The 16,195-nt window shown below is 40.3% G+C and overlaps 1 protein-coding gene across 1 annotated transcript; it reads left to right on the plus strand.

The window, feature by feature from the left end:
* Window positions 1-9,112: 9,112 nt before the first annotated feature.
* si:ch211-153b23.7 lies at window positions 9,113-15,919 on the plus strand. The gene is made up of 7 exons (XM_044364666.1): window positions 9,113-9,468; window positions 12,900-13,050; window positions 13,436-13,579; window positions 13,793-13,921; window positions 14,042-14,281; window positions 14,539-14,664; window positions 15,113-15,919. The coding sequence occupies exons 1-7, from the start codon at window positions 9,332-9,334 to the stop codon at window positions 15,350-15,352; spliced, it is 1,167 nt and encodes a 388-aa protein (XP_044220601.1). The 5' UTR covers window positions 9,113-9,331; the 3' UTR covers window positions 15,353-15,919.
* The last annotated feature ends 276 nt before the right edge of the window (window positions 15,920-16,195 follow it).

The following is a 16,195-nucleotide window of genomic DNA, read 5'->3' on the forward strand; positions in this document are numbered from 1 at the left end:
ATTACGCTCTGGTCGTTCAGCGGAGTGGATGCAGAGACAGAAAGAGATAGAGAAAGATAAGTTGGTGAAGAAGTTGAATGCTGAGCAGGTCCCGCCTGAGGGCTGTGAGCCAATATCCGTCACTGTGGCATTAATTATATTCTCTATTCATTAGAGCACACCCCGGGGACCGTAGTTATTAGACACAGCCCAATTAGGCCTACGGTGAGCTAACGATGCTGGGCAGGGGTGAGGGGCAGTGAGACGAATAAGGAAACCTAGAGGGTTGCAGTGGTGCCTCTATTAGCCCCTTTTCAGGGAGTGGGAGGACACAGAGCAGATGGAAAAGATGATGTAAGAGGAAATGTAATCTTACAAACCATATTCTCAAAAAAAAATCTATTTTGGTTGTTATTCTTGTTGAGCATACTGTGTGTGAGAGAGAAAAAGAGTAGGTTTTATCTTCTGCGGAATATTGATATGAAAGAAGGCTCTCATCAAAGGATAAAGAGAAAGAATAAATTACAAAAAAACCCATTTCCCACACTGCTACTGCAATTTGCACCAGAAATAACCCTCTTCAGAGACAAAAGCACAGTGACACAGTGAAAGCATGAGGTTGATATGATGGACATGTGAACTTGTGTATGTGTTATATTAGGATTGTTTCAACTCATCCTGTATACTCGTGTGTATGCACATACTTCAGAGATTTCAATACTTCTATTGCTCAAAGAAAGCTACTTGGGAAAAGTTACTGTCCCATGAAAGACAATGACATCTTCTATTGCTCATTTTTACGGTCCCAGAAGGATATGGTGGAAGTGAGACAGAGCCCATGTATTGAGGAGATAATACCTCATCTTTATGATTTTGCGAAGCACTTCCAAATCCAGATGGGCATTAGCAGATGACGAGAGCTTTACAGTCAGCTTTGCAGCCTGGCTACAGTGTGAAACTTTTAACTTCACACTTTGAAATAAAGAATTCCTACATATTTCATAATGACTGAGTTTTAGGACAAGATAGTTTTTTCAAAAAAAGGAACCATCGGGTTGAACACGGGGTCTGGATCAATTCTATTCTGTTCTGATGTTAGAACAATGCGATGCTTGAGCAATATATTGATCTTCTAGATGCGCACATCCTCTTCTTGTTGCTCAATATCTTCTCTTCCAGATTATCTTTCTTATCTGCCATGATGATTGTATGTGGATCCCTGGATCAGGCAAAGCACATAGGCTGTTATGGCTGGAGGTGAGGTGAATCAATATATCAGTGTTTCTTTGATGCAGAGTCTGTTTCCCTATAGTGTGTCTTTGGTTGATTAAACACATCGACTGGCCTGTCAACAGGCTGGAGGGATGGCCTGCTGCATCTCTCTCCGTGGTACCACTTCTCCACCATCTTGGAGCCTTAGCTGGAGGCTAAAAGGTGAGGGAAACTCTGGGTGTAAGGTGATGTCAGCACAATAAATTTGACAACACAGAAAATCATGTCTTCATCTCTGTTTTCTCTCTTCTTGGCCTTCTTACTTTTCTATTGACAGGAAACTTTCTTCTTTTGGCCACTTCAGCCTCCTCCAAACTCTACAGCTAAACAACCTCACTATCCATAACAATAGAAGACCAATTTGAATGCTAAATAGATGGTCATATTCTGTAATTGCTTCAGCCTGCTTGCTGTCCATTACTGAATTAATGGTTTCAGACCTCCCTCTTATTCTGCCTCTCTTCTTATTCTGTCTCTCTCTATGTCTTTCTAACAATCTGTGTCCCTCTGAGGGTGAGCTGATGCAATGATATCGATGACTCCCTGACTACAGAGCATCTATGGGCTGATTATGCACTTTTCCCTCCAATCTAATCCAGCTAATGATGCAGGGATTTCATATTTATTAGGCAGCACACCATCATTTATCATTTCCCAGCTCTCACATAAATAGTCATATTGGCTTTGAGTAAATGAGAAGCAGGAACTAACTGTCTGGAACCTTGGAGGCATAATGCTCCCATATACTATAACAGGCTCAAAGCAGGTATTTGTCTCAGAGAATCATTATCTGAGTGTGAGCTCCCCCAAAACGGTCAATGCAATAAGACCGACACTAAATGGCTGTTTTCACATATCCTTGCAGGCATGACTGGCTGGAATTTGTTGCTGCACCAACACATCTGGTCCCACTGGATGAGTTAAGTGGAGGAAAATGTCTTGGTCTCATTTAAAGGGGCAATGCAATGGTCTTACAAAGTCAAAGGGAATTTTCTTGTCATAAAGAGTAGCTCATCAAAAAAGTTGTATAATATCATCTGTGGTTCTGTAGGAGCCCCATCAGGTCCAAGAAAATAACTCGTAATGATGGCATCAGGGTTCAGGTTGGACTGGAGATATAACAGAAAGTCTGCGTTACAAACTGGGTGCATGGACTTTAAAAGGTGTGGGCATTTACAAAAGACAGTGAGCTCCTAAAAAAACTGCAATTGAGATTTGAATTTAAGGTTAAGTTTAGGAATGCCTGAAGATGTATGTAAATGCCAAGATTTTGGATGCATTAAATGATGCAAGTGAGAATGCTGATGACCTGATTTACCATATTAATTCAATCCTTGTATTCTGATTTGTCGTGTTTTATTGGTATTTTCCTTTTCATGTATAGAATAAATCTTCTATCCATCCTTGATTGCAACTAATATTCTTGGAACAGCTTTTGGATCTGTGTTTAAATGTGCACCCCACATCAGATGTTCGGTGAGCCAAAACCACCAGCATCATTGTAGCTTCATGGAATAACAATACAAAATTGATGAAGTGCAACAGCAACCCAATGCGAATTACTGTAGTAGATTCCCTTATTGCCTTGTGGAACATTCATCATGTTTTTTTCTATAAGAAGTGTGATTGTTAGCTTATTTGTTTTTTTTTTCTTCTGTATTTCAGTTGAATGCAAACATGATGTAATTATTTTCTTGTGTAAAAAAAGAGATCACATATGATGTAAACAAATCTCTCAAATTGTTACATTTTATTATCTCAGCCTCATGATTTTAAGAAGCTTTTTCTTTCTTGTTTTCTATCACAATTCTCCAGCTCAGACTTGTCTTCTGCCAGTGAAGGGAAATTACCATCTTCTTCAGTTTCTTGTTTCGCTACAAATCGTACGCTGATCCACGAAGCGTTCATATGTGTCCGTACAAAACACACACAGACACACTGAAGAAACACATAGTGGATTAAAGATGGATTTGATATAGTGTTTGCTTTCAGTCGCGCCCTATGTTAATTGATCCCATTGATTCTGTCAGGCTGATCCAGAGCCTGCAGGCTGAGAGGCTCCCCGCCCTCTTCTGTTAACATGCCCACAGACCCCATATCCCTCAGCCAACACATATACACACACACAGTATTTCACCAATGAAACCTGCAGTATACAAATACATATTTCATAGATTGTGTAACTCCTATTTATTGTATTCCTGCCCAGTAATGACGACACACTGCTCTGAAATGACTGTAATGGGACTTTCTGTTGTCTCAGCAAATATGCGCTGCCCTGTGCGTTCATTTATACGGCTGAGCAATTGTAATGCAATAAGGGGCTGCCCAGGAAATATGACATGTCATATAGTAAGTAACCCCATGCCACAGCTGGAGAGATTAGCTCTGCAGAGGCAGCAGAATAGAGTTATTATTGTCATGGCCAGTGTGAAGTCTGCAGGTGAGGATCCATACGTGGCTTGGTCATTCACCAGGTCACATTGTGGTCCAGTGATCAGCGTGAGTGACACTGACTGGCGAGCTGGTTATTGCTTGGTGGTAGGTTCAAACTGTCAGTGTCATATGGCAGTTCTGCTCACTGTGCTGAGCATAAACTCCACAGTACATACCAAAGGCTATAAGTACAGAGCATGTAAGTCATGTATAAATGTAAAAGATCATACCGGGATGTCAGATTTTTGGAAATGTGCTACATATATGCAGCCGTTATAGTAGAATGTAGTAAGTGATGAGTGACAAGGGTCAAACGTACCCTGCGGTGCTGAAATTCGTTGTTGCCGAGAGCCTATTTTAGTTTAATTCTTTCCTGCCATCTTTCTAGGTACTCTGATGCTTTGCATGTTCCATACAACCCTTCCTTCTCTCCCTCAATTTGACTCTCCAGCTCTAAGCCGGTGCACAGATTAGGGTGCAGGGAGAAGTAGAAAATGAAATCTTTCAGATGCAGCCTGCTGTGATATTGCAAACTCCTGCTGCCCTCACACCTACACACACCCTTTTACCTGTACAGTATTTATTATACACACACACACACACACATACACACAGATTTGTGTGTTGATTGATGCTTGTGTGGCCCGGGGGCCCCATTGCTCTCCTTCCACTTCAGTGTGATGGGCAGAGCTACTCCTGCTCAGCACCATTTCTAATTAAATGAAAAAGATCCAAGCAGCATTTCACTGTAGTTCCCCCATTGCACTGTGATTGTGATTCACAGTGTATGCAGCAGAGGAACACAGTACTACTCCATCTTTTTGTCACCTGTTACAATTTCTACAGTTGATAAATAGGGGTCATAACTACCCAGCGGAGGTCTAGGCCAGATATGCAAAGTGTTTGGCTCTTGTCCTCCTGTCTTGAGAGAGGAGAAGGAAGGGATGAAGGATAGAAGAAAGAGGGGAAGGAAAGCAGGATGGAAGGACAAAACAAAGGAAAAGGAAAGGAAACAAAATGAAAGGAAGGACGTGCACTTGTAAACTGATCTCGATGGAGTTGCCAATGGACCTGGCAGAGCTGCAGACCTAAATCGAGCAGATTAGATTTACTCCCCTACAATATAATCTAGACAGTGAGCTGGGGCTTTGATGTACTGTGCCATGGCCGGGCAGAGAAGAGCCATGTTCAGGGATTGTCTCTAATGAGCTCACCCATGTTGAAGTGCAAAGTAGGGTGACATTAATTCTTAATGGGAGCATTAAAAGCTTAGTTAATGGAGAATAGTGAGCATTTGTGATTAACTGGCCAAATTAATAACAAGTGTCACATTAAGACTTTGCTGAACTCAAGCTGCCTCCCTTTCTGCTGCACAGGGTTTTTTCAACCAGAATGACATGAAATACAATACAAGTTAGGTCAGAATTCATCCACTGAAAAATAAGCACAACTAAGGTCTTACAGGTTAATGCTGGCAGTATTCTATTTTTTCTTATCGTCAACAAATCACATGAAAAGACCAAAAGGAACAATTTGTTAGTCATTTCTCCATACTTTCCAACTTATCTACCCTGCTTACTCAAAACGGGCTCAAACACATCACAATATATAGTTGTTTTTTTAAGGCCATGTCATCTTTCAAAACAGCTGGAGATTGTAGTTTTTAAGCAAATGTTTCTCAAACAGGAAAATACCAGTAGTGCATTTGTTGGGGACTATTTTTACCTGTGGATTTATACAAATTTCGTGCTCTAATTCCACAACAGGAGTATGGTGTACGTGTGAAGGTCTATGGTACAGAGGATTAAGCTTTGGCTATACAGTCAGGCTTTGGCTATACAGTCAATACATATAAGTAGGATTAATTCATTGTTGGTTTTGGTCTTTTGATGATACCAATTTTCCTGATCTTTTTGTCACAAAACTGGAGGTAGTTCATCATTTATAAAGGTCTGAAGTAATTTAGATTTCTAAATTCAAGCTTTATTGTTCTAAATGGTACACAACACAATAGCTGATCCCTCTCTGTCAGCTCCTGTACCCGCGTGCCTGCCTGTTGACATGCAAACTTCTAACAACATCACATTTTACAGTCTCCTGCCTCTGATTTTGCTGTGAACTTACTCATGTCTGTAAATCTTCAAAGGTCTGTGTTAATTCTGTTTTTGCACTTTTAGATGTGTTGCACAGAAGAGTTAGACACAATTACATGTGAACAACATTAGTTTAGAAGTGCTGTTTGCTTTATTTGTACAATTACCTTCAACTTTCCAATGTACTGCCCACTTAATAGATTTTCTCTTTGCTCTTTCCTCCACCCAGTGCCAAGCATTTCTGATGAAATACCACAACCAATCCCCCGAGCTCATTCAAGAAAAAAACATCACAAGTTTGCTCCTTGTTTTTAAACAACAGCCTTTTTCTTTCCGAAGACTCTTCATGCTAATATTACCAGCAGGGGAAGGCCAAGCATGCCATCAGACGCTTAATTAAAAAGCCTTTTATATTATTGACAGCTTCTGCATTTAAAATGACCTTCAGTCGCTTGGGTCTGCATGCTAACTCATTCTTCTTCTATGGAGGACACAAATGATTTATGCCTCGTCTCTCTATCTCTTATTGCTTCTTGCATTCTTATGTGTTGCACGCAAATCAACTATTATATTTTATAAGTTGAAAGATATAATTTATGTGACATTGTGCCATGCATAGGAAATAACTTTGTTATGTAGAACTGCTCTTCGATTTGCTAGTCAGAGCAGTGAAATATAAGCAATACTATTGTGTTGGTCCCACAAGACCAGTAGAAGCAGAATCGTGAATGCAGGCTTGCATGTATGCAGCCCTGCATGTGTTTCACTTCTCTTTGTCGCAAACCACGACAGGAGAGGTTAATGCATTAAGTTCTCACAGAATTTCTCCTTCACTGTCACTCACAGACGCACCCATAGTCATGCAATTCAGACGCACACACGCCAGTTCTGTTTTATTTTAGTTATTTTAGTTAGTTAAGACATACAGAAATGCATCTAGTCGCTGAACCTGGAACTGTTTAGTCAGATTCAATCATTGATCCTGTATGAGTCTGTCAAGCTATTGCAGCTGAGGACTAAACAGGTGAAACAACTGCTAGCATTAGAGTGCATCTGCAGAGGAACAAAGTGCTAAATAGCCTAACTTGTTCCAATCCAGTTCCAAAACCCAAACTCTGTCCTTTATTCTGATGAAGAATTCAGTTCAGGCACAAATGGGAGCGGCAGTAACCCAGGAGAACAATCCACCTCTCAGTCGTCCTCACTCCATGGGACACTCTCTATTCCTCTCCACGATGTCCTGTTAGACTAAAAATCAATCCCCCCATGGAGCAGCAGCCCATTTGTCCTTGGCTTTGACAGAGGCTTGGGTCAATAAAGGCACTGCATCGCTACTCCCTCATTGGGCCTCCCAGCAAAGCCTCTGCTTGGCACAGCAATACTCTGACTGGCGTCCATGATAGATGGCACAGGCGTGTGAGTGGAATCACTGGAGCAAGTCGAAGCCACCGGGCAGCACTGACACATTTTGTTGCCTTTCCTGCTTTTATCTCATGGTGGAGCATCAGATGTGAAAATGACAGAAACTTTGACTCAGCCCTCTGGATACCACAGTAGATAACAACACTCTATTTAAAAAAAAAAAGTTGTTTGTTTTTTTTTACTTTTTCCACTGGCGGAAAAGCTGATTGCAGTTATCTACTGTTAGTAGATTGATAATTAGTAGGGTCAGTAATTTAAGGGAAACAATTTATGACTACTGTCTTTTTCACTTTGAATGGAAGTACTACGACATTATTAGTTAATTTTTATTTCCATGCCAAGCCAAACATTTGGCAAGACACCATATCAAACATTAAAAATATTACAAGACATTTTCTGGTTAAACATGCACAAAACCAAAAAACAAACAATAAACAATGAATGTTGAAAGCTTCAAACATATTGCACAAGTTAACAGAAGAAAGAAAAGAAATGCTACAAGCATGAAATCTACCCTGATACGTTTTTTTTCCTCATTTCCCAGACTAACTTAAATGTTTTGTAAATACAGTAGCCAACTCAATCTTCGTGCATCATTCATGTTTAAGAAACTGTTTTCTGGCTCTAAGGATGACTCTGTTGGTCAGTCACACGATCAGGGTCAAAGTATTTGAGATATTTCAGACTGAAATACATTTCAGACCAGTGGCATAAGCTTGTAATGATGGGTCCCAGTGCAAGATTCACTGCGAGGTGCATTTCCAGTAGCCTCATCTGTACTTTGTGTTTAGCACTAACATAACCTAAGATCTATAATCACTGTATCTGCTAAACATCAGTACATCATTGTGGTTGTGAGCATGATGTGGGCATTTAGCTCAACACAATGCATGAATACAGCCTCATAGAATCTACCAATAAGACATCAAAACCAAATAAAAACATAAATTAATACAGCATTATATTTATACTTTTATATAATTTCTAATATACAGTATAGAGCAGTATTACATATAAGTAACTGGCCAACCATCTCAGTATTTGCGCATCATCCGTGTTGTTATCTTACTAAACAAAATGTTATGTGCATCCCACTAGAAAGGAAATAGTGATGCTGACAGTTTTTACTGATAAAGGTGCAGGAGATTCTATTTGCCTTTATCCTCTAAACACAAACTATGAAAGATCTTATCAGCTGTACAGCACTGCATTTTCATGAGCTGCTACACTGCAGCTCTTATCTTTTGTCCTGCTGCACCTATTTCTCAGGCAAGTTCTTCACCACAAGTGGCCTTGAATCTATTGGACTCAGTTGGTGGAGGAGAACAAGTAGCAAACGAGGTTGTCAAATTAATTTCTTTAGTGTTAATAAAAGACAGCTTAGCCTGACTAAGAAGAACATAATTAACAAAAATCCTTTAATTTGCTTGATTGTCCCTTGGATGAACATGTGATTTACTAATTAACCTGTTGCAGCCCACTTCCCTCAATCCCAGTAATGAGCTGACTGCTGAATGCAATCAGCCTGACCTATCATTATTTGTCATGAATAAATGTATGCATTACCATTATTATCAATTACGTGTCCTGCAATATATAATCATGCAGAAATTATGTACATCTATTCAGCTTCCCACCTATTAGTTCCTTCTGGAATTGCTCCTTTGAAAACATAGGACAACAGCTTGGCTAACAGGCAGCTGCCTCTCAATACACAACAGGCATAAACACACAACACAAATACACACATTAACACACACTTACTCCCCTGAGTGGAGTTTCCCAGATTCTCCAAATGATGTCAAAACAAGACAACATGTCAACTGAGTAAACTTTTTGACTACTGTAAATCCCACTGTGTGAGTTAAAATTGGTTTTAACAGTTACCCACAGCGGGACAAACCCTCTTTAACATAAAGCTCAGACAGTTTGTCAGTGTCACTTCCTATTCTCATAGCTGTGCATCATGTGGCCTCTTGGTCTACTTCCTCTTTTGCTACATATCAATACTGACGACACTATTTACTTTCCACCACATGCTTAGCGGAGGCACTGTGAAGAAAAACTTCTCTGTGTGTGTATCGAAGCGTTTTCTTTTTGTTTTCGACTTAATGAGGATTTGATCAGCCATGGATGGAGATGTGCTGTCTTTGTCGTCTTTCTCATCATTATCAGCAACAGCAGAAACACAGAAAGATTCTCCACCTAAAAGTGAGAGCAGCCTCCCTCAGAGCCACCAGGAACATAAATCAGCTGAAGAATTATGGTATGTATGATCCACATTTCTACTATATATACAGCTGTGGACACAAAAACAGCTACATCTTAGTGTAATCCATAATATTCTAGTACAACAACTCATCAACTGTCGCCTCAAATACTACCATCAAGTAAAATCAATATCTCTTTGACACAGAATTAACAAATTAAACATAATACAGTAAGAAATAAGGTAGTATTGACTGTAGGTATATTGTATTATATGGTACAGAGGTTCCTGTAATTGTGTCCGCCCCATCTTTTCATCAGCCTTCCTTATATAGACTAATAAGGCCAAAATGACATGGGTACGTTTCATTTCATACAGTTGTCTGATAATTACTGGTAGTCAGGGGAATTCTTGTAACTCTAATTTGTAATTCGCATGAAACCCACAGTATAGATAAATTCTATGCTTGATTACCTTTTTAGAAATGCTTAGACAGTTTTATTAAAGACAGCAAATCATTCAAGAGGGGGAGGAGGTATGAAGAGTGACTGCGGAGTTTCCCGTGAGGTCATCAAGATGTCTCACAAAAGAAATTATATCACTTCATTTCAAGCGTGTAAAAAAGGTCATAAAACAATGTCAAATATATAATTTTAAGCCATAAACTTGAAATAGGTTTTGTAATCAGGGTCACATTTTTTATTTAAGTGACTAATCCAGTAATCATAGTTGTTAATGTGGGCAAATTTGGTGAATGCCGTGACCTCACTACCTACACAAGTGATAAGTCTGCTTTAAATAATGTTGAAATTGTGAAACTCCACACTTCTCTCCTTTGTAAAGGGGATCCAACTGTGGCCATCAACCAGTTACACACAGAGATGTATCTAGAGTGATATTTTGTCAGAGTTGCCACAAGCAAGAGAGAGAGAGAGATATTATCTTCCTCTTTATCATATGCCATGGCAGTGAATTACCATATTGCTGGGGGAAGCACTGGCATTTTGGTGTCCTTCCAAGGCGGCATACGATTGAGAACTTTGTGAAACTGGGTCACACAGTGTATATCGACTGTCAGAAAAGCTAAAAGAGAAAAGTCGGTAGATCACTGAGACAAGGAGCATGGTGTGGTCCCAACAGGAAGGCTGAATACACAGGCCTGTCTTGCCAAGACAGGGTATTGGACATGAGTATGTTAGCATTTTGTGCTCATACTGGCCTCTAAAATGAGGCTCCATTTCACTTAATGTTTGTTTCATTTCATCTTCTGCCTTCATCCCAAACTTCCCAAACAGCAGAACTGTTGGTTGTGGTGTGGATGATTAACTCATTATTGACCATAAACAGCCTTCAGCCTTCACTAAAGCTCTTCTTTGCCTTGTTGAACCCAGAGGGATGACAGATGGTGCAAAGTGTAGATTTAGATAAATAATTTGACTCTGGGTAAACTTTCCTTTTATGTAATAACAAATTTTGATTATGGCTTCACACAAACAGCAACATATCTCTGGAAAATATCACTGTATTTTGCACTGTATTGCCTGAAACTGTCACCTTTTCAGGGAATAAGGAAAACACCCTTGTTTCGAGCTTGTTAATAATACATTTTTAATGTTATCTAGGGGCTTTGAGAAGTTTTCTTTAAGAAGTAGCTTGACATTTAGGGAAATATGCTTATTTGCTTTCTTGTCAACATTTAGAAGGTCAATACTGCTCTCATATGTGTAGGACAGAGGTTTCCAAAGTGGGAGGCGGGTCTCCCCAGGGGGGTTTCAAACAGCTTCAGGGGAGGCTCAGTGAATGGAAGTGAAAGTAAAAATCATATTAGGAGATCACTTAAAGTAGCCTAAATGTGTGTGATTTGGTTAAAGAGATACAGTAGTTTGGGGGAATTTCACTGGTTTTCCCACTTTCCCAGAATCAGAAACTAATAAATGTTTTAGGACAGACTTTTTATATATTTGATGTGGTCTGAAATTATGTCAAACAGCAATAGTAGGCTATCTTGGCTCAATTGTTGAGTGTCTATCGGATCAAATAATATAATCATGATCCCATAGGCATCCAGGAATGGATACCTATAGGATGAGGGAGAGAGGGGGTGCCTTTTTCCAAGCTTTGTCTGAGGGGAGGCCCACAGTCTCAGACTTTGAAAACCCCTGGTGTGGGATAAATATGAAGCCACAGCTAGAAACCAGTTAGCTTAGCTTAGCATAAAGACTGGAAACAGGGGGAAACATTTAGCCTAATTCTGTTGCAAGGTAACAAAATCCTCCCACCAGCACCTCTAAAACTCACTTTACTTTCAGATATAGCTGAAACAGCTGTTTCCTCCTGTTTCCAGTCTTTACGCTAACCTAAGCTAAGCTAACCACCTGATAGTTGTGGCCTTACATTGAACAGACACCTATAGTAGTAGAATCTACTCATCTAACTTGCTGTAATAAAGTAAATAAATGTATTTCCCAAAATGTTCAAGTATTCTTTTAAACTTGAGAGGACAAGGAATTTCTAATCCCACATTTCCTTGATCCCACAGGGGTATCATGTGTTATGAAACCTGCTGAACCTGAAAGTACAAAGTCTTTATAGAACAGTATCTTGCCAGATATACAATATACAACCTGCAAAAAATTAGCCCCTTATATGTCATTTCAGCATTAAAAAGACAGACATTTTCTACTGCCTTGACCTGGCAGCACAGCTCTATGAAATTGTGTAACACCATTTTTCACATGGCAGGACAGTGCATGTAAGTGGATGAAAGCATGTGTTTGCGGAGGAGTCTAGCCTTAAGGGGGATGAGAGGTGATCGCAGATTGTGACTCTTGGTAGTGCTTAGCTCTGTAAGCAGTCCTACAGTACGTTTTGTGTGAAAAAGCCCCAAAAGCTACATGCAGAGCTGTGTTGTGTGTTCTTCCATGAGCAGGCTGCCTCCTGGGCTTTAGATCTCCCTTAGCTATTCCTTCTAGACAAGACCTCACAACAGGGCCGGTATATAAAAAGCTAGTTTGACTAATTAATCTTTGCAAATATTTTACTTTTGGTATTATCCAGTGGTTCCAAAGAAATAAACATTTTCCACAGCTCATCACCTCATTGTTTCCAGAGGCCATCGATACACAAATACATCTAATAGTAAACAGAGAATTTGATTGGCCAGGAGAGCAGATGCAGAGAAATGCACCACTCTGTGTGTGTTTGTGTGTGTGTGTGTGTGTGTGTGTGTGTGTGTGTGTCTGAGTGTCTTGAGTGCATAATGTGACTGTGCATGCATGTGTGTGCGTGGGTGTGCATAATAGCTCCGTTTTTATTCTCTGTAAGTGCACTCTATGTGAGTAGGTGTTCAAAAGTACCCTGACATTCTTTTGTGCATACATGCATTTGCTTATTAATGGAAATCCTCTGCTAATGTTCTTCATCATGACTTTATTTATGTGTATGTGTGTATGTTCAAACCGTATCCATGTGTTGGTGTGTGTGTGCAGGACAGAGGATGTGAGTCCTGCAGGTGACAGGCTGCTGTCCGCGGAGGAGCAGGTCACTCTGATCACTGAGAGTATGACAGTCACCTCCACTGACCAGGAGAAACTACTGCTGCTCAACAAGAACACTGAGCTCCGCAGAGTCAACAAAGAGGTACAACATCAACATTAAACTAGTGCAGACTCTGTGCAGAGCTACATTTGTATTGCTGATGTTGGCAATTACATTTAGTTCTCTCTGAAAACCAGAGGAGGACTGTGGGCGTTATGTGAAAACTGCTGCTAAGGTGTAAAGAATCATCATTAAATTACATTTTTTCGCAATTGTACAACCCTTGCTCCCAGATTTTAATTTGATGCTGCTTAATGAAAATGAGACAAGGGGAAGTAATTCTCTCAAGTGATGTAAACTGTAATGTATTTAGAGAGTGAGCATGTACCGAGGAGGGAAGTGTCTCACCTCACTGGCCTGAATTCACTTCCTGAAGCCTACATTGTGCCACCAATGACTTTATGATGATGATGATGATATGTTACAGCTGATGAAGCTGAATGAGGACTGGGACCAGGTTTATCGCAGTGCTACAATGGGTTTACAGCACAGACTGGAGTCTTTGGAGCTGGAGAACTCCGCCATCAAGCAGCTGAACAGCAGACTGCTGCTCAAAGTAGAGCACCAACAGGTAAACACACAAATACTAAAAGGAAACACATGGGAGGTACTGTATGTACACACAATGGCACACACACACATAAAGTTCACATTGGCCTAAAAGGTGGGCGTAAAGACAGCTGTGATGTGGGGACAGATGAGGGGAATTTCCTAAACTGTGGGTTATTGTCTTGCTGGTTTAGATGGTGGTAGATAACACATATATGCTGTTTATTTATTGCAGAGTGCAAAGGAGTATTATGAGCAGGCACTGATGCAGGAGCTGAAAAAGAACCAAGAGCTGCAAGAATACATCAGGCTGCTGGAGAGCAGATTGCACCACTCAGACAGAGACTGCACACCTGCCAAACAGGTATTCTGCCTGCGTGTGGGTCTGTATAACTGTCTGCCACTTTATCATTATCATCTCTTAATATTCTCAGATCTATGACTTGAGTATTTTTCATCAATTTGTCTTGTGTCTTTATTAAAGGGAAGCTTCAGTGCAGTGGTACGCAGCCCTGTGTCATGCCCCACCAGTAATCCTCCTGAAGATCCAGAGCTGTCACCCTCTGGATACAACCCCTCATCTTCCTTTTTCCCAGCTTCTTCCAGCTCAGAGTCATGGCCAGAGGGAAAAAGCCAGAGCAGCAATACCCCACTGGGTGCACCAGCAGACTCCCAGCAAGAGGTGCAGGATCTAAAAGAGCAGCTGGAGGCACTGAGATGTCAGGTGGGCTGTTCTCTTCAGCACAGCATCAAAAATGTTCCCATTTCTTGTGTGATGAGAGCAGAACTGATGTCAACTCACTGTTGCCAGGGAAAGATCTGCTTAATGCTCTAAAAGAGACAGGCATTAGACGGTAAACTGCACCACCAAGTGGTTGCTCTGCTCTGATAGTTCCTGTTATGCTCTGAGCAAATATTGGGAAATCAGAAGATATGGCTTTGGTATCAGCTCACTGCGATATTGATGTCTTGTGTCTGCAGACCCAGATTTATGAAGCTGAATATGAGACAGAGCATAATGACCACAAACACACCATGCAAGAGAATCGGAGGCTGAGGAGGAAGAGGGAGGAGATGCGCCAACAGGTGGCACTACTGCAAGAGCAGGTAGTGTTTCAATTGTTTGTACAAATGCACACACACACACACACACACACACACACGCACACACACACACACACACACACAAAATGCACTCTCTTCTGAGCATATGCACATTTATACTTAAATGCCATAAACATGAATTAATAACCATTTAGTGGTTTTAACTTGACACTAATAAACATTTGTGCACTAGATTACTTTGTCAATGGCATCTGTTGCCCAGAGACCTTGACGTCATGCTGCATTGGTTAGATATGGAGTGTATAGGCAGCACCATGTCAGTTTAAACATACTGTTGTAACTACATGGTCTCATGGAGCCTTGTCTAACAAATAAATCCTCCCAGGCCTGGAAGAGATATTTTCACAACCGTGAATTCCTTCAAGATGTGTTACTCACTGGAATCTCATGTGTTTTACTGATCCTGTCTGTGGTTCTGACATTGCTACAGCTCAAGGTTTATGAGGATGACTTCCGACGGGAGCGGTCTGACAAACAGATGCTGCAGCGACTGCTGTTGAAGAAAACACCTCCAAACAAGGACCCTGTGCTTATTCACCGCTGCAATAACGAGCAGCAGCCACTAGGAGGAGACAAGAGGACACAAAGTGGAGAGAGAGCTTATCCACAAAGAAAACAGCACCACCCACTCTGCCCCAAGCACCCAAATAGGGACAAAGAGTCACAGTGAGGCTAAGAGGGAGAAAATTAGAATCATTAATGTGTCAGAAACTCGCACACAATGATTTGTATTAACTTCCATTTGGAAAATCAGCATAGCATCATTACAGAGGCCCTCCAGGGAGACTCCTGGACTCTAGATGCAGTTTTAGCACTCTAATTTTAGTTGTCTGTCACACTCTCTCACAGCACTTTTATCTGATTAATGTTGACAAAAAAAAGAAAAAAGAAAAAAAAGTATGTAGTAATATTTTAGAGAAGTAGCCCAACATTAACAAATCTGGGGTAAAATGCAATGTTTGATCTTTTAGGCTTCTTCTTGTAAAACTTAATGAAAATAAAGAAATGTTATAGTTAAATTGTAGATTACAGTCTACAGTGTTTTCTCTATATTATCTATACAGAAACTGTCACCAACTTTGGTACCTATGTCTATTTAATATATCTAATATGTTTCTTTCTAATAATTATCTTTCTCTAAAGTTAGCTTATTTGTTTACTCTGACATGGATAGTAAGTCGTTACATTTGAAAAAGCAATACATATTCATAATAATAAATCGTACAGTAAGAACTGATCTCATCTTCCTGGCAGTTTGTTATCTTCTTTAATATCTTTGCGGCAGAAGGAAGCTACCCATATTTATGACCTTATTTATGATATTTGTTTAATTCTTTTTCCGAGAGGATAACTGGGACCATGATATACAAGATAATTGTGAAGACTGTAAAACAATTTCTTCTCAACTTCCTCATTAAAACAGTCAACAACACAATTAAAGGCGTTGGCATCAGACAGTCTGACAAGGAAAATGTATTTCAGTGGTAATTCCCCTCATCAACTTCTAAGGAGC

Source organism: Thunnus albacares, chromosome 10 (genome assembly GCF_914725855.1).
Source record: "Thunnus albacares chromosome 10, fThuAlb1.1, whole genome shotgun sequence".
Taxonomy (NCBI): domain Eukaryota; kingdom Metazoa; phylum Chordata; class Actinopteri; order Scombriformes; family Scombridae; genus Thunnus; species Thunnus albacares.

Coding starts and splice junctions, on each gene's coding strand:
- si:ch211-153b23.7 (XM_044364666.1), top strand. CDS start 9,332: ATGGATGGAGATGTGCTGTCTTTGTCGTCTTTCTCATCATTATCAGCA. Junction 13,051..13,435: donor TCCGCAGAGTCAACAAAGAG/GTACAACATCAA, acceptor GATATGTTACAG/CTGATGAAGCTGAATGAGGA. Junction 13,580..13,792: donor TCAAAGTAGAGCACCAACAG/GTAAACACACAA, acceptor TATTTATTGCAG/AGTGCAAAGGAGTATTATGA.